This window comes from Eschrichtius robustus, chromosome 12, assembly GCF_028021215.1.
Source record: "Eschrichtius robustus isolate mEscRob2 chromosome 12, mEscRob2.pri, whole genome shotgun sequence".
NCBI classification, from domain to species: domain Eukaryota; kingdom Metazoa; phylum Chordata; class Mammalia; order Artiodactyla; family Eschrichtiidae; genus Eschrichtius; species Eschrichtius robustus.
This window is the reverse complement of record NC_090835.1, coordinates 96,927,594-96,946,696: the sequence shown is the minus strand read 5'-3', so window position 1 is coordinate 96,946,696 and position 19,103 is coordinate 96,927,594. Positions and strand designations below refer to the sequence as shown.

At 46.7% G+C, this 19,103-nt stretch overlaps 1 protein-coding gene across 1 annotated transcript in view; it reads left to right on the top strand.

Moving 5' to 3' along the window:
- Window positions 1-1,891: 1,891 nt before the first annotated feature.
- Window positions 1,892-19,103, top strand: part of JARID2 (jumonji and AT-rich interaction domain containing 2) — a 242,673-nt gene continuing 225,461 nt past the window's right edge. Inside the window, exons 1-2 of the mRNA XM_068559141.1 lie at window positions 1,892-1,994; window positions 2,759-2,965. Of these exons, the coding sequence (XP_068415242.1) occupies window positions 2,921-2,965 (45 nt within the window). The 5' untranslated portion in view covers window positions 1,892-1,994; window positions 2,759-2,920. The remainder of the gene's footprint in view (window positions 1,995-2,758; window positions 2,966-19,103) is intronic.

The following is a 19,103-nucleotide window of genomic DNA, read 5'->3' as shown; positions in this document are numbered from 1 at the left end:
AACCCAGCTCTGTTCTTTAGTATTTTGCCTGGGGATGGGCAGATCTGACATTAAACTTCCTGAAAGCTGGTTAAAACCCTAAGAGTGTGGAGAAGCGGAGACCACCAGAATACAGGCCATAATGATCAGAAAGTCTTCTGAAACCACCTCGTTGTAACCTAACCATCAAGTCACCTGGGTGGCCAATATGGAAACTTGGAGCCTGTTCTGTGGGGTCCTTCAGCACAGGCGCCACGTCAAGGCTCAGAGGGTCGCTTTATTTTTCTGATTGTGAAAGGGACATATGGCATGTCATTTCAATTTAGAAGGCAGGTTTTTTTTTTTTTTAAAGGAAAAGTAATACTTAAAAAGCATTTTAAAGCAGCACTTTATTTCATTTATTGAAAGCTTCTAATAACATGCCTGGTTCTCGGCTGGGTTCACATGATTATCTAATCCACCCCACAAGGTTTGATGGTCACTAATCTGCTGATGAGGAAGCTGAGCAGCTCAGAGAGGCCGTCGGGTACCTTTTAGGAAGGGGCCCAGGGGTGGTTTGAATCCAGGTCTCTTACCTCGTCCCTGAGACCTTTCTAGACACTAGGTTCTCTCTTCAGACTGCTGCAGGTAAAACCTAACAATTGTGATACTTTGGAGGTAAGGAGAATCTGAGGAACGGGAAGGAGAATTGAAGGTATGGGAATGAGTACGGGGGCGCATTTATTCCACTTTTTCATTTCTTAAAAGGGTTGCCGGAGAGGAGATGCTTTAGAACATCACTTCTGTAAAACCACGGTGAAAACGAGGAAATTAACAATGCAGAAAGGCTACGAGAGACTTGACAAAGTTGTTAATAACGCGAAGGCCGAAGAGATACACCAGGGCCTCCCTACTTCATTTATATCGACGATTAAATAAGCACAACAGGGGGCAGCCGCAGGTAGAAAGCGGGCTCTCGCGTGGCTACCGCCGTTGACATTCCTGGCACTCGGCGTTCCAGATGCTTCCTTACGGTGTGCGTGTCTGTGTGGCTGGGGCTCCATATTCCACTCGTTTCCCCCTCAATGTTTTAGTCTCGCGCACAGGCGCCCCAGACTCAAAAGACGCCGGGAGCAGCCAAGATCGAGCGTGATCTCCTTAAAGACGGAGATCTTTTGTAGAAGGCGGGGGCCAGGGCTTCCCTTTTGGGGTCCCCCTACCCCGGACGCCGTCCTCGCCCGCCGGGCCGCGTGCCGCGCCGGGAGGTGGCCTTTCCGCGCGGGAGGCGCGTGCGGCCACGGGCAGAGGTGACCTCGGGCTCCCCCGAGCCCGACCGCGGCACGCTTCGTGCGGCGACGCGAGGCGGTGTCCTGAGGTGACACCGGCTGCGCCGCCGAAGCAGCAGGCGCCGCCGATCAACTAGTTCGCACCGAGGATTCCTCTTGGTGCGTGGCCCAGTTTTCCTTAGGACTGGCTCCAACCCCTCGCCGACACCGCCCCCCGCGCCGCCACGCTCCGAGGCCTTCCCCTGGGACGCCGCGCGTCCCCCCCCCCCCCACGGCCCCTCGGCGCGGGCCGGCGCGCGCGCAATTCCTCGATTCCACAGGCGGTTTGCGCCGCGGGTGGGGGCGGGGCGCGCGGGGAGGGGGGGGCCGGCCGCCGCGGGGGGGGAGGGGGGCCGCGGCCAGGGGCCAGGGGGCGGGCCGGCGTGGGGAGTTCCTTGCTCGCGGACCACACGCTCTGCGGGCCAATCCCGAGCCAGCCTCTCTCAGTGTCACACGCGGGACACGTCCAGGCGTTTGTTGGCAGGGCCGGCGAGGGGGAGGGGGCGGGGAGGAGGGAGGGGAGTTGAGTGACAGGCTTGCGGGGCAGGCTGGGAATTGTAGTTCCCAGCTCCCGTGGCCATAGCCATTTTGTAGTCGGGGGACTACAACTTCCAGAAGATCAAGGGGACCATTCTAAGGTGCCCCGGGAATAGGCGGCTCTCCCCGGGGCCGGCCGTCCTGGGGCACTGGCACCCAGCAGCCCGGCTGCAGGTAGACACGAGGTGTGGCGGGGGCTAGCGTGTGGCGGCTGTGGGGTGAGCGGCAAGCTGGGGAAAGGGGGTGAGGTGGAGCGACCGAGCGTGCCATGCATTGAGCTAGGGAGCCTCTCTCAATTCCACTCTTAGGCTCGGCGTGGGAGCGATGTCTGAGGGGTAGCCCGGGAAGGGTTCGTCGAGGCCTCTCAGGTGTCTCGTCGACGGGGCTGCGGGGGTCCTCTGGGCTCGGCCAGGGGCGGTCGGCACCGGAGGAGGCGGGCGCTTGGTGGCCCAGCTGTGGGAGTTTTCGGCTAGCGTCCGGCGGGGAATTATCCGAGGAGCCCTAACTTGTATAAAAGCAGAGTCCATTTAAAGTTGGGCTGGATAGCCTTTCTCTCATTGGTTAGGGGGCTTGGAAAAAAGAGACTCGGCGAGCCCTCGCTGTGGTGCTGCCGCCGCCGCCGCCGCCGCCGCTGGAGTTGACTCTTCTGCTCGCACTGCTGCTGCAGCACAAACGTGACTTCCAACATTTTTTATTTATCTTTCCTTTTTCTTTTCCAAGATGTAACTACGGATCAGACACTAAGGACCTTCACGTTTCGCTGATGTAGTTTTTGGAGGAAAAAGGGGGGGGAGTGAAGGGCGTCGGTTTTTTTTTGTGTGTGTGTGTGTTTCGGGGGAAATTTTCCATTATGAGTGTTTTACTAAAGTGAAATTTTTTTTTGTTTGCTTCGTCTTTGGCTTTTTTTTTCTCCTTCCCAATTTCGGATTTATTTCAAGGCGAATCGGGCTTTGGGGGAAGAGGAAGAAAAGTCGGATTCCAAGATCAACCACCACCAACAACAACAATAAAAACCACCAGGATATTTTTTTGCAAATTTCTGACGGCTTTAAATTCATGAAGCAATTGTCCCCTTTTGCAATCAGCATTTGGATCTCAGAATGAGCAAGGAAAGACCCAAGAGGAATATCATTCAGAAGAAATACGTAAGTGCTCCTAACAACACATCCTTTGACTTGTAGTTTTAAGCAATGGCTGTGAATGTCAAGTTTATAGATAATTCTGCAGCTGAAGGGTTTTAAACACAGCGTCCGATAAGGCTGTTTCTTTCTTTTCTGAAAGAAGGCTTTTTCAGGCAAAGTCGTGTCTGCCTAGTTTGGACGAAAAAACAGATTGGTGTATAGCGATACCTCCAGTGAATAAATTGACCTCGAATGACACAACCATAATCTAGTTTTAGATGAAAGGCAGGGGATTTTGGTGGAGCCTGGGTGGGGGGGTAGGGGCTGCGGTAATGTGACTAAACTGCATTCTCGGGCGGATTTGGCCCCTATTGCACTTTGCATGCAAATGAGCCTGTGTTATTATTATTAATGTTATTTGGGAAATCGTGTAACGCATGTGTGTTGGAAGCCCTTTAAGTTGCAATCGAGGGTCCGATTATGGCGATCTTGTTCCTTGCACTGGCACATCAAATTTAATGTATGTGGTCGTTTTGGCTTATTTGGTTCGCAACATAAACCAATTGGGAATCGCGTTACAGCGAATGCATTTGTTGGGATTGACTTTAATAATGGGACTGGTTTTGTTTAAAAATTCATGGGTTCCAGTTTTAGGGGGAAAAAGACATACAATATAGCTAATGTTTTTAAGAAGGCATGTGAATGCATATGTAAGTGACTACAAATAATTACTCCCAGTTAACTGGCCTTCTGAAATTGGGTGATTATTCAGAGATTTAACTGGTGTGGAATAGTTAAATTTGTTTTGTGCATAGTACAGCTACGTTTTGATTGGCATGGGGAGTGTTTTTGTTTTGTGTATGGTGGCTTTTTTTTTTTTTTAAGTTTGGGGGGAGGGAGGGGAGAGGGGGACCGAGGATTAACCAAATATGCACTCGAGTGATCGGTGATTAGCTGCATGCTTTAAATCAAAGAACCCATTAAAAAAAAAAAAAAGGCCAAATGAACACACATTAGGAATAATGTAACGTTATAAGAAAGTTTTATTTAACTCGGGTCGACAAATTGGTCTTAATATTTTCCCTTTTTGAGCAGTGTGATGTGTGTAATGGGAGATGACCTTCGGGGCACTGGTTTTGTAAAAAATAGATTTAATGGAAAAGCTGAATATCTCTTCTTGAGGGCTGATCCTAATCTAGACACGTAAACTTCAACTATGAAAGAAATGCAAGGTTAAATAATCAAGCCCAACTTAAAAAGCTGTTCCCTAAAGAATTTAAGAATTAAAATACATCCGCATTGCAGAGGGCTGGGGAGAATGCAAAGGACTAGTTTAAACTCGGGCAGTAGAAACTGCAGGGAGACAACCTTGTCTGCGAGCGTGGACGCCTTCCCGGGGCACATCCGATCCGGGTGCAGCCACAAAGCAAAAGGGGTAGAACTTGGACCAGAGCCACCCCCACCCCCGCCCCAGTCATCACGAAGTTGGGGAGCGGCGTGGGGTGGGATGTTTTGTTGCCGGTGGTCAGCGGATTGTGTCGAGTCCTGGCGCCCGGCCCCCTGCCCGTGGCTGGCGGCGGCCGCGGGAGGCAGAGCACGAGTTAACGCTCGGGGAGCGGAGCCCGTGTTCCCGATGTGCTCTAGCCGGCTGCGAAGGGGAGGGCGCGCGGGGGTCGCGGCGGGCTGGGCCGGGGCCCGGAGTCCGCGCGCGGCCTGTAGGGGGCGGGCTGCAGGCTCCGGGCTCCGGGCTGCGGGCTCCGGGCTCCGGGCGGGCGGCGCTGGCCGGCGGGCTGGCGGATGGGTGGGTGCGGCGCGGGGGCGGTGCGGCCGGTCGGCCTGGGGAGGGGGCGGTGCGGGGCGGGGGCGTGGCGGGGAGGGGGCGGGCGGCGCGCGGCTGCGGCGGGCGCCCCCAGCGCGCGCACGGCGGAGCATGGCGGCGGCGGCGCGGCCGGCTCCCCGCGGCCCTGCCCGCTGGCTCCAGTGCGGGCCCGAGAGCAACAGGTTAAGCCGGCGAGACGTCAGCGCGCCCCCTTTCCGCCCCCTGATTCCTCCCCCGCCTCGCGCCGGCCTCCCCTCCCTCCCTCCGCCCCCCGCGGCTCCGGGTTCCCGGACGCTCCGGCCGCGTTCTTTTGTCATTGTGACGTCACAAAGGGACGGGCCCGGGTGGAACCTTCTCCTCCTCCGTGACGTCAAAAGTCGGGCGGGAGGTTCCAGCGCGGCGGGGCTGCGGGGGAGGAGGGAGCGGCGCGGAGGCGGGGGCTGCCGCGTGGGAGGAGGAAGTGGAGGAGGAGGAGGAGGATGCGACCGGCCTCGGCCTTCCGCCGCGAAACGCCGCGCTTCCCTCCAGGTGAGCGCGGGGAGCCTGTGGTCCCCCTGCGAGCGCCCCCAACCCAGCTGATTCCATTTAGGGGGTGGGGAGCAGGGCGGAGACGCTTCCTGTCTGCAGAAACGTTTTCGTTTCCTCTGTTTCCAGGTCTGCTGATGCTGTGGCATTACTGCGGTGGTGGTCGTGTTCTCTCGTCAACGCTTTTGAAAAGCAGGGAAACTTCATGCAGGGAAGCTTGGCTTTGTAGGAGAACCATGTTGTGGATTTGGCCACCTTGTCACTTTTAAGTCGCGTTGGGGGTGTCTCGGCAGGATGTGGCGGGATGCCTTTCTGGGTGATGTCGCACAGCATCAACTGTTGCTCTTGATGGATGCCTTGAAACACCAGAGTGGCACTTATTCGCTGTGCCAGCTCTAGGCCTATTGAGTACTTTAGGGGGTGGGGCAGACGGGGGAAGACTGTCATTGATGCGCGTGGTTGAAAGAGCACTGGACTGCAAGTCTAAGGTGTTCTGGGCTTAGTTCTTGAGAACCGGAGAACAAGAGGCTGGAAATCTGGGTCTGTTTACTCTTCTGTAAAATGGAAAAAGTAATACGTGCCTTTGCCACTTTACTTTATCTGAAATCACGTACGTGAGATAATGTCCGTGGAAGATGTAAAACAGTATGTATGCTCTTTCAATGTAAGGTGGAATTATTACTTGAGCTCGTGGAAGGCAGCACATTTCCTGCAAGTAGTCTCAAAAGCCGTAGATGCCTGCCGCGTTGCCGTTTAGTTTATTGTTTTAGCAAAGCAGAGTTTGGGGGTGGGATTGTAAATGGCAGGCTTTGGGAGAAATTATTGTTATATTTCATATTAAATGAGGTCCTTGTGAAACTCATAAATTGCACTGTAATCCTGTCTTAATTGCTGGGCACGATTCCCACTACAATACCTTAAAAACTGAAAACATTTGCCTTTCAAAGCCCTAATTCACTTGGACAATAAAAACAGTTGCATGTTTTGCTCTATGGGTATTTTATGCCATTTCCGTCACTCCACTGGTTGGTTATTCCTAGGCAGAATAACAGATGATACCCAGGTTGCAAAACCATTTGATCTTTAATGCTTTATAGCAGGTATGAGTTTGAAATAAAAATCTCTGCCACATGAAGATATGATTCATACAGTTAGCATGAAAACAGATTACCAGTTTGATTCCTAGGAAAGCTCAAGCAGAATTTGTAACACTAGGCTGTAAATTTTAAGTACCTAATTTTCTGAGTTAAAAGTGCAGTATGATTGAAAAAACTGGGAAAAGTTTGTGTTACCAGATTCAAAAGCGGGATTTACTATAATTACATAAAATTGTAAAGAAAAAGAGAACGACACCAAAATGTAGTGGTAGGATTTATGAGCTTCTGCCCCCCGTGGCGCCCCCCTTCCCCCCCATTTTACACCCAATTGAATTATTTTACAGTTCTGGGGGAAAAAAATGTGTACACATTATTTAGTTGCTACACTTTTCCTTTTTTAAAAATATTTATTGATTAACATATTTATATATGGTGTACTGCTATAAAGTGAATGGTGTTTTTAAAAAAAATTTATTTTATTTTGTTTTTGGCTGCATTGGGTCCTTGTTGCTGTGCACGGGCTTTTCTCATTGCAGTGCGCGGGCTTCTCATTGCGGTGGCTTCTCTTGCTGTGGAGCATGGGCTCTAGGCACGCAGGCTCAGTAGTTGTGGCGTATGGGCTTAAGTTGCTCCGTGGCATGTGGGATCTTCCCGGACCAGGGCTCGAACCCGTGTCCCCTGCATTGGCAGGCCGACTCCTAACCACTGTGCCACCAGAGAAGCCCAGCTTTTCCTTTTATGAGCTGTTCACGTGGCTTGCTTTCTGTTTGTCTCTGGTAGTGGAGAAAACTTTTCTCTTTGTTACGTAGTCTCGGGCAGAGACAATTTAGCAACCGTCACTGTCTGGAGAGATTATAGAAGGAATATTGTCAATTTAAGAGTCCAAAGTGTGTCACTGAAATTTAAAAAAAAATTATGTTTAAAAATAATCCAATTTGAGTTATTATTACTTCGGTTATTATTACTTTACTGTAGACCTGACTTGTGTGTCCCCCATAGCCATTGGCCCAAATAGCCAATTAGAATTATTTGGTACTTAGATGGTTTAATGGCTGTTTCCTTTGTCATAGGAGGTTAGATCAGTTCCTGTTGCTGGGCTGAGGGCTACTGACTCGCTTACACACGTCTTGGAAATAACTCCAGTGCTAATACATATCCTGTTCCAAAGGTTATTTAAACTTTCCTCCTTCAGAAAGAGAAAGTCTTCTGGAGTATGTAACCGATGTTTCTTAGATTCAAAATAGAACCCTTTTCTTCCTTTCAAAGACGACATGGGAAAGTCATATTAAGCCCAGTACATTAAAACACTTGGTAAAGGCTAAGCTGGACTTTTTTTTTTTTAATTTAATGATAGTTTTATTTAACCTTAGTATAATAAAAACATTATCTTAACATGTAATCAGTACAAAAGTTGCTAAGATCTTTTGCCTTCTTTTTTTATCTTGTGTCTTTGAAATCTGGTGTATTTTTTTCAACCCTTACAGGGCAACTCAGTTTGGACTAGTCATTTCAAAAGTTCAAGAGCTACGTATGACTAGTAGCTATCCTACTGAACAGTGCAGATCTATGTAACCAGAGATGTATGTAATGTAGCATGGTGTCTGCATTGGTGAAAAACCTCAAGTTCTATAAAATCGCACACTAAAAATTACAGGGCTAGTGGAAAAATAAGGATGAAACATGTCACGCAAAACATATAACTTCGGTGAAGTGAACGGTAATGAGTCAGTAATGTGGATCTGGAAAAATGACATGAAATGATCAGGCAGGCAGCTCAGACTCCAGAGTGAAGAGTGGTTATACTGACAGTCTTTTATATAGAATAGAGCTGATATTGCCAGGGCAGTATGGATGGAAGTATGCTGTTAGCCATAGGCATTGTTTTTTTTTGTTTGTTTTAAGGGGGTTTTTTGGGTAGATGCACACTTTTGTAGTTTGTTCTCAGTTTTTTAAAAATCGTGACTGGATGCTGAAAAGCTGGTCTGCCCTTGATCATGATGGTCTGAAGACCTGACTCCTGACATTTTCATCCAAATGGTTAAACGTTTTGCAACCTAAGAAGTTTAGTTATTGGAATTCTGCTTGCATTGTTTTGATGCTCCTGTTACTGGTCCAGGTCTCAGTCTCCCCTAGGATTATAGTAACAGCACTCCTACTAATCGCCTTCCACCTACCCAGCCTCCCTGGTTCTCCTGGCTGCAGAGCATCCTGGCTGTGATATCTCAGCACGAAGCTCCTGGCCAGTGGGCAGGCCTGGGAAGTGTGTGCTTCTGTCCCCTTTGGCTCCTTCCCATATAGAAGACTTGCCAAGTGTCAGTTGTTTATTCCCAAATCTGGTTATTCCAGTTAGACTTATTATTGCAATTTCGGTTAAATATTATGTAAACCTTTGAACGAATGTGAAAAGAGAGTTGGTTTCTATGAAAGCTTGAAGCTGAATGTTTGAGAACCCTTGATAAAAGTGAAGTACTAAAAAAAATGAGACGGTTAAATTAGATGTGGGCCCGCCATTTTCCCCATTTAAAAGGCTTGGGGAAAATCTGTAAGGATTCTGCACATGTTGCTTTACAAGTGGTTCCCTTTTAAGAACCAAGCTTCACTTATGGCCAAACTTCCTTCCCAACAAACAAAAAAGCATAACATGGTGCACCAAGAATTCTCAAAAATATCTGTAACAGCACGTTTATGTGTTCATTACATGTATGTGTATATGTATATAATCTACATATCTGTATAAATAGATATATATTTTTTTAAAGATTTCCTGCTTAATAAACTTTATATTAGCTAACTAACCTATGGTCCCTATCAGCTCTGATAAGAGTGCTTCCATTGTATTTAGCCTTAATCCTCAAATATTAAACTAGACTAGCTTATCTAGTTCATGCCAGGTAGCATAGATAAAATGTGGGTCAGAGTGGCCCTGCTGAGGTAGTTTGTATTACTTTTAGAGTTTGTGTCATTCTCAGGATGGTGGAGGCAGAAAAATGAGTGATTTTACACTTCATTTATATGGAGTTCAGAAGCTTGTATCTTGTAATCCAGCAACTTTTTTTTGCCTTACTTAGGAGATACTGCTAAAGATCTGTTCCATTTCAGATCCTCAAGCCTACCTGTTAATGGAAACAAGACACATTGAATCAGTTTCTACTCAGTTCTCTTGTTTCTTTCCATCTCCCAGGTAACTATTCTCCTCATTCCTCTGACTGCCCTCCCCTCCACAAGCCTTGCTTCCTTTTCCAGGCCCCAGACTTCGTGCTTCTGGTCCCTTTTGTCTGTCCATAAAGCCTTTTCCACACTTGCCTCATCGCAGGCCCCTTTCATTCCAGGAGGTGGGAACTCTGATGACTTTGGTCTACTTTTTTGTAGACAATTTGAGTGAGATTTTTGTTTTCCTTTTAGGGTTTAATCTTTCTTGACTTCAGACAACCCTATAGCCCTCTGGCAGCCTCACACTTTTCAATCAAGGATCTTCATTCATTTCTGACTCAGAATAAAATTGTTAAAAGTAGAGCTGAGCCTAGCAGGAAGTGGCAGCACTTGCCGGATACCCTTTTGCTCCCGGTTGAATGATCCTGCCTGCCTCTGGGACTTCCTGTCCTGTCACCTCTTGCAGGTGGTTTTTGTCTCTTTGTTCTCTTTGTCAGGATGTGTGGGGTGGGAGAGGGCCCACGTGGTGCAGAGGTAGATCCTATCCTGAGGGCCAAGTCTCAGGCACATCCGAGTGGGCAGCTGGACCACAGCCCTGGGCCCTGCGTCTTTGTTAGGCTTTCTTTCTACTTCCACCAGTCTGTCTTGCCACAGACTTTACTGCTCTTGTGAGGAGGCCTCCCATGCCTCGTGGGACTCCTCTTTGCCATTTGAAGAAATGTGCCAGAGGAGCTTGGATTGTAGGAAACACTCTAGCATCGTGAGGAGAAGATGTCAGTTCTGAAATAACTGCCCACAGTTATTGTTTCCCTAGTGACTTCACAGGAGAGGAAGAGGCTGTTGAGTCCATTTTACAGAAGGGAAAACTGAGGCCGGTAGGCCCTGGCCAGAGTGAAAGGCTGTATCTTCTCCCCACTTCTTAGTCCAGATGAACTTGAGGTAATAGGAGTGATCGGAGTAGCCACGAAAAGGGGAAAATGCCATAATGGGGGCTCTTGGCAGCCTTTGGAGAGGTTTTTTTGGCTTGAGAAAGTTGGGGGGAAGTTAAGGCAGTTTGTCAGCCTCCAGGAGCAGGAGTGGATCTGTCTCAAATGCATGTTTGTTGTTTTTTTAAACACCAGTTGGTGGAGCTACCCCCTTATCCCCCACTGGCTGTCTCCTTGAGTCCTCAGTGGAAGAAGAGCTGAGATCCCAGTTGTCCTGGGACCCGGCTGGTTTGTGCTCTGTATTTTACAAGTGCCCGCACCCCACGCTTTTCGGTGTTACCTGAGGGCCGGCCTGGGCTGCGTTTGCTCTCCAGGCTTCCGAATTCATTTGATTTCACAGAGGCTGTGACAGATTAGCTTCGATGCTTTTTCTGGCACCTTTATTGTTGCCCCTGACTTTTGCTGCATAGGGTACCACGGGGCGCTGGGGGAAATCATGTGCCCTCAAATCCTCACCAGGGTCTGGGCCGGGCAGTAAACAAAGGCTGCCTAGATATGTTAATGAGGCAGCGTGAGTAATGGGAACATTATACATAATTACTCGCGTATTCATAGGGTGTATGAGGGCCTTAGAAAGGGGAACCCTACTGGCAGAAGTTCTTGAGAGCTGTTTTGGAGAGCTGGTGTGGCCTAGAAGGCCTAAATTGGATCTTAAGTTCTAATTTTGTTAAGTCTGTCAAGCTCCACCACCCATGAAGAGGAAGGCAGTGAGCATTGAAATACTGGCAGCAGTGTTTAGTTACCTTGAGTCCTAGAAGGTCATAAAATTCATAGCCACAAATTTTGCCCCTCCGTACTCCCAGTACAGCTCTTCTCACGTATTTTCTCCAGTACAACCAGGAATTCTTTTCCAGTGATATTTTTGGCTGGGGGTGGGGAGGCGTGAGAGGGGGGGTGGGTTGTGTGTGTCTTTTCCATCAGGAGACCCTCTGGTTTATGTGACAGCAGCCCAGGTATCCAGTGACTGAATCACCCAGGGGAATGTGGGAGCCATTTGGGCGCCCTGTTTTATTGCTCTCTTTTTAAATCTGGGTGGTTCTTTCTCCATTATTTCCCAGCCACAATTTGGGTTAGGGCTACAATGGTTGTGTGTGTTATCTCCTGGTTCTTATTTCTGCCAGCTGTTAAAAGTGTTTGGTGCCTCTGGGGGCAGAAACAGGTGCCAGGAGGAAATGAGAAGGGATTAGGGCTGAGCATGTGTTTCTTGCATTTATTCCCTCCCTAGGTTTGCAGAAGGGGTGCTGCATGAATGCTTATTCTGTTAAGCAGCAGTTGGATGTTGACCTAATCAGGACTTGGAGTGTTTTGTGCTTTGAGTCCATGCCTTATTGCTAGTATGTGGGCTTGGGGAATTTAATGCCTCAGATTGAGACGGGCTTGTTATTGAATATGTAGGGCACCTCTGTGGTTATAGTGGACAAGATTGGGAATATGAGCTGTGTGACCCTGAGCAAGCCACATAACCTCGCTGGGCTGCTTCCTCACCTGGAAAACTTGTTCCATACACCTCACAGGCTTGTTGGGAGGGTCAGTAAGATTTTTGATGTGAAAGCACTTTGTAAACTGCATACTATGCACAAATGCTCAAGAAGGTATGATTACACAGTTGGAAATCACCAACCTGGAGACATCAGGTCTGTCGGCAGCCTTCCAGGCTGACTCAGGAATAAATGAATCAGGTGAATTCTATACTTTGCCTCTTAATAAGCCAAATGAATAGCAACAGATATTCTGAAGTCCATTTTGGGATATAGAACAAAGCTTTAAAGATTAGAAGGTGATTATATTCAATATCTCATAATAACCTATAATGAAAAGGAATCTGAATAAAAAATAAAAAATGTATAATTGAATCACTTTGCTGTACACCTGAAACTAACACAATGTTGTAAATCAACTATAATTAAAAAAAAAAAAAGATTAGAAGGTGATGTAATCTCTTCCCAGCCCCACTCTCTGGTGGTTGAATCTCTTCTCTGTTATCCAACACTTGACTTCTGAATATGTCTGGGTGGTGAGTTAGAAAGACTGACAGATTGAGAATTAGGATTAGAGCGGCACTGAATCTTTGTACAGAGATGTTTCACCAAAGATGTTTAACCTGGATCTTGGAGCAGTAATCCTTGAACTTGAAAATCCGACCATGAACCTTCAGTGGATCAAGTCTAAGCTACGTTTGTCCTCAGCACAGCATAAAAAGCCCTTGCTCTACCTTGAGCTTCTGGCCACCTGTTCCACTGCAGCTGAGCCAGCCTCTTGGCCTTTGCACATCTTGGTTGTTCAACTTGCTCAGGGGACGGATTGCCTGTGGAGCCCACCTTGACCACTCTGAGGCCTGACTGGACAGCCTGCCACCCCCTTCCCCAGTCAGGCAGAGCCAAGCCCCTTTTCTGTGGGCCCGACTCCTCACACGTACCTCTAGGTGCTGGAATCAGTGTTTACATGTGTCTCACCCTGTTAACCCCACACGATTAGAGGCTGAATTTTCTGTCATCACACAGTTGAGGAAATATTTGTCGAGTTGAAGCTTTTGGAGTATTTCAAATAATACCCACTAGTGGGAGGGAATTGGTAAGGATCTAGTGGAAAAAGGTGAGCTTCACTAATCAGAATTTCACAGCTGAGAAAACCTGAGGTGTCTAATAACAAAGGTTGCACGTTTTATCAGTGACAGCCGGGGCATGAAACCCAGCCCCTGATATAGTGGAAGGCCAGCTGGGGTAATGCCTTTGGACCGGCTTTCAGAGATGCTTCCTCCTGCCAGATGGATCCTCAGTTATCCATGGTAACTGCAGTTATTGATTCATTTTCATGGGAAAATAAAATCCACGTGTAATCCCCATACCTAATTGGGCCAATAGGGTTTGTCCCCCTTTGAAAACGATTCTTTTGCCTTATAAGAAATCATTCAAATCGAACAGCTACGCAAAGGTAAGATCTACTGCAATTACCTACGGGGTGCTCCTGCACTTGTAGGTATGTCGTTTTACCTATGTGGGCTCATACTCCTAAGAGATGTTCTGTTCCGCGCTCTTTGCATTTATATCTCATTTCAATTATCAAAATATGATTCTGCATCATTATTTTTAATAGCTGCTGGGCACCCGGTCAATCTCTACCACAGTTTTCTTGACCTGCCTGTTCTTGATGGCCTTTTCACAGTACGGGGGCTGTCGTCCACAGTGATGTGTGCAGTATGCTTTTCCTGTATCTTTTTGCACTTAATTCCAAACTCCTCAGCGTGGAACTACCACTTTGTGTTACCTGTGTTTACAATTCAGATCCCTCTTACGTTGTTTTCTGGGAGAAAGACTGTACTAATTTACAGTCTCCCAGGTAGTGCCAGCGGGTTTGTTTGTTGGCTTTTAAAAACCAATACAGGCCCTTGTAACAAGTAGTAAAGATGTCAGTTGGGTTTTATTTAAGTTTCTATTTTCTTTCCTTGTCCTCTCTCAGGGCATTAGAACTAAATGAGATAAGATATGGGAAAGCACTTTGTAAAACAAAATTGCTCTGAGAACACAATGTGTTATTAGGATGACTGTAGCAGTAAAGGAAGAAGCGTCTGTGGAATTGTACAATTACATATTTCATGTTTATGAAATGCTTTCTTTGTGAGGACGTGACGTAACTTTAAAATGACCCCAGAATCCCATTATTTTCGCAAGTGATTTCAGCCTTGTTTGTGAGGTGGGTTTTGTACGGTTCCAAGGGTCCCATTGGGCTCTGGCTTGGAAGACTGTTCAGTCAGATACAGGTGATGTATTCTCTGGCTCTGTTAGGGGTTAGAAAATATGACATTGTCCTTGTCTTCAGAGAATTTACAGTTCAGTTGACAGCAGAGATGCCAAACCCTGTGGGAAGAGAGCCGGTGACCTTGGGTAAATCACTTCCCCTCAGTCTCAGTTTCTTCATGCATAAAATGGGGAGACTTAGACTTTCATTTATTGGCCCCTCAAGGTCATTTTGGGGGAGGCAGAATCGTATGTTAACATGTGAAGTGCTTTATAAACTGTAACTATCTAGACCAGATTATTCTTATTTTAGGTCCTGCAGGTCTTTGTGGCTGTAATTCTCCAGCCTCAAGGTTGAAGAGGGAACACGATGTTTCTGGGTCATCCTTGCTGATTACAGCCTATCCGGGTTGTCTGAGGAAGAGGATAGAAATGAAAATAATATAGATGCTTTTTCTTCCAAACTTAAGGTAAAATGCAGTGTGATCTTTGTATCAGACACACTTTTTGATTGTTCTGATGATGGCTTTTTATCATCCTCCCTCCCCCCATGTGAGAATGAGGTGGTATCCCAGAACTGCTAAGAAGCAGCATTACTTTTTGGCGTTTAAGAGTACTTTTGGATAAACTCTTCACCTTCTTTTTCATTCTTCAGTAAAGATGTCCATTTAGAAATGAGGTAGGACTTAAATGTTTATTGGTTTTACCTAAATTGCCCCCCTTTTCCATTCTTCTGTTGCCCAGAGCATGAAAGCGCTGTGCGTTCTATTTTCAGCTTGTGATAATGTCTTGATGTTGGGGGATGAAAGAGTCGATGTGATGGCGAGGATCCGAGGGCTGGAGTCCCAGTTAAATTGGTAGCACATGGCTTCCACCTGCAGTAGCTCCCTGCCACCAGGACCGGGTACTTGACACATGCCACGTGACTCCTTTCCAAACTGATGATCCCGAGTGGCCAAGGCTACCACCTTTGATAGGTGCCGGACGGGCAGTCAACCTGGTTTCTTAATCGTTTGAAAATGACGAAACACTTGGTATTGCTCTGTAAAGATCTCATTCCCGTGTATTTAGGAGGGTTTAGTGGGGGACGGGGAAACAGTCTCACTAGTAAGCCTGATGCTTGTGGTGTGGTTTTTGTCTGACATTCGATTCCATTCGCTCTGCAGCCTTTTCACTGGGACTTGTAGTTGGTTACAATTTTTTGAGGGGGGTTTATTTGATATATTTACTTATATACATCACACCTTATTCCGAAAAGGATTTAAGGCCATAATGAGCAGTCATCCTGGGAGCAAACAATTTTTGCTTTGATCCGACTGAAGTTCACTCTCTAAATCCCCAAAGTGACAACCACATTAAAATATGGGCAGCGAACACTTGTCCTCAACCCACCCGTGTTTGGGCTGAGTAGCTTTTTGTTTTAGCCCTGCAAACTTGACCTAAAACTTTAGTTAAAGGCAAGGTTTGTTAAGTAATATTGGTATTGACACCCTGAGAGAACTTTTAATGTGGAAGAATTTTAAAGATGCATGAAAGTAATCCCCGGTGGTGATCACATCCTTGAATGGCAGAGATCAGATTTCTATTTAAATGCCAATGCAGTTTAATACCACCTTTTTCCACCATGCAGGGGGCCAGGGAGGGTCTGGATTTAATAAATGAACTTCTTTGGGGGAAGCGATTGGTACATGTGACTGCATGATCCAGCATTCTGTGTTTTTAAAAATGTTTGCAAATACTCATTCTGTACCATAATCCTCAAAACTGCTGTTAGGATTCCAAACCATTGTGGTTTAAACTTCGCTGGAATCTGAAAGGTGGCTGACAGAGTGAAAGGAAATCTCCTTAAGTGAAGAACACATTTGACTTGCCTGATTGTCCCGGGCTCTGGGCTCTGGGCATATCTGAGCCACAGGCCTAGTCTCCTGGTGGAAAAGGTTGGGGAGTACTTGTTTCTTTCTCCTGGACTGCCCCCGACCCCAGGTCAATATAAACACCATCATTTAGTCCTGCAGAGACTCCTGATACAAATATAGACTTGTAGAGCCCTGAGAGGCACACTCTTTTGTACTCGTGATAAATCAAAACTCTAATGATGCTATAAAAATGGGTTTTCTTTTGGCTCTGGTAAGCTAGGAAGCTCTGGGAGGTGGGGAGGACGACGGGTCTGACTTGGAAATATCTGAAGCTGAAAAGTGGCGTTTTTTCTTTTCTTCTAATTCTGCTCCCTGCTCCAATTACATGGAGCTGCTACCCCAGCGCTGACATGGCCCCAGTGAAACACATTTTCTACTCTGGAACTAGCCTTTTCCCTTTCCATCTAACGTGAGACTTGCTGAAGTTGTCATGTTATTTCCTTCCAGAATTCTTTGGAGCAGTAGGCAAAGCCTCTTGGGAGTATAAATAATGATAATTATAAAGAACAGTCAGTTTACCAAGGAAGACCATTATCTTTTTCTTTTTTTAAAAAATAAATTTGTTTATCTTTGGCTGCGTTGGGTCTTCGTTGCTGAGTGCGGGGTCTTCGTTGCTGAGTGCGGGGGCTACTCTTCGTTGCGGTGCGTGGGCTTCTCATTGCGGTGGTTTCTCTTGTTTTGGAGCACGGGCTCTAGAGCGCAGGCTTCAGTAGTTGTGGCGCATCGGCTTAGTTGCTCCACTGCATGTGGGATCTCCCTGGACCAGAGCTCGAACCCGTGTCCCCTGCATTGGCAGGCGGGTTCTTAACCACTGCGCCACCAGGGAAGTCCCAGGCCATTATCTTTGATTTGCAAAAGCTTTTACAGCTGAACATTGTTTGCTTACAGTTTAATACAAATGAAGACCTTAATGGCACCTATTGTAAGAGGAGTCCTTTTACTCTGTTTGTACACGGAGGAGGTCATCTCAATAAAGAACAGAACACATTGCTCAGTCCTAACTGCTTGTTTCTCCGGACAGGCATTATATACGGTCCAGGGAAGACCTGGGGTGGTGCTTCATGGTTGCTTTTTTCCTAGCATCAACGGCACAGAATCCTCCCTGCTGAGTGTGAAAAGATTTTTAAGGCTGATAAGTGACCGAATGTACTTTTGGAGTTCCTCCTCTAACTGCTTCCTTCCCAATTTACGAATCCAAAGACGGTTTTAAAACGAATTAAAGGGACTTGTCTAAGTAGGCACTGACATTGGATAAATATATTTAAATGGTAGGCTGTCATGCTCTTAATTAAAGCCCACAACATAGCTGCAGGGAAATAGGAAGCCTCCAGTTGCAGTTTTTATTTTCTGGGAGATTAAAGTTACCCCTCATCACACTTTTCAGTCTAACTACAGTGTGTGTGTGTGTGTGTGTATATATATATATATATATATATATATATATATATATATATTCTTGGCATACATTGCGGTCCTTGGCTGCTGTATCTTTAGCAAAGTGTCAGCCCCTTTTAGCCCTTTCTTTTTTAAAACTCTCATATCCCCAACTTATTCCAGTTCCTTTGGCAGTTCTTCAACTATGTTTCTTTTGGCGTTCTACTGGTGGTTCAGGACAGAAAGGCATCCTAGGCATCTCAGTCTTCCCTGAGTGATCTTGGATGTGAATGTGATTTTTTTTTTTTCTCGCTTAACAGTTCGGTGGTTTTTAGTATATTTGGAGTTGTGCAATAACACCGCGATCAATTTTAGAACCTTTTCATCACCCCAAAAAGAAACTCTATACCCATTGGCAGTCACTCCAAATCTCACCCCAGTTTTTCTAGTCTTTGGCAACCACTAATCTACTTTCTGTCTCTGTGAATTTGCCTATTCTGTACATTTGATGTAAATAGAATCATACAATATGTGGCCTTTTGTGACTGGCTTCTTGCACTTGGCATAGTGTTTTCAAGGTTCCTTCATGTTGTAGTGTGTATCTAGACTCAGTTCCTTTTTATGGCTGAATAATACTTCATTGGATGGACCTACACCGCATTTTGCTCATCCATTCATCAGCTGATGGACATTTGGGTTGTTTCCACCTTTTGGCTCTTGTACATAATGATTCTGCGAACATTTGTGTGCAAGTCTCTGTGGGGATGCTGCTTGCATTTCTCTTGGAATACCTCAAGCTAGACCGTCTTGCCCATCTAGGTGATTACTGCTGATACATTTATTTACTGCTCTTTCACCTGTGAAGCTGTTCCTCTTAGCCTGTGTCCCAGAGCCTCCTGTGTTCTGTTCAGCAGAGGGCTGCATGGGACTCTCCTGCTGGGGCAGCTGCCTTGCCTTGGGGTGGTGGGGTTCTCACTTTCCTCTCTGTCTGACTGCTACTCTTCACTGTTTGTGGGTGGCCAGCAGTGGTCTTATTTCCTCTCCCCCTTTTCTTTGCAAGCTCTAAACACTTGCTTAGGCGTGAGAAAGTGATGGGGCTTGGAATTTCATCACGGGATGATTGGCTTTTTGTGGGTGCTCAGGTGTTTTGGGTTGTCATTCTGGGCCTTCAGGTGCATCTCTGCAAAGCATTTTTACCACGTAGTTTTGGGAGGAGCCAGGGGTTTAAAAACCCTGGCTCCTCTCTGGGAGCAGAGAACGGTTGAGGGGTTGTTTTCTTGTCTCACGTTTGGTTTTTGACTCTGTCGTGGTTACTGATGTTGACGTGCTTTGGCAAAAGCCTACGGGGAAGAGAACCACTGTCTACCTAGAAATTCGCCTGATTTTCTTGCTCCTTCCAAGCCGCCTTTTACCTAAACGAAAAATGCATAAAAATCAAAAAAGGGCCTCATAACAAACTCCTTTAAGAAATGGGTGTTCTTTTAAGGAAGAGGGATGGTGCCATGTTTTCTTTGGCTATTTCCAGATTTATTTTTCCCAAGTTGGTGTGAAATTGTTGAGA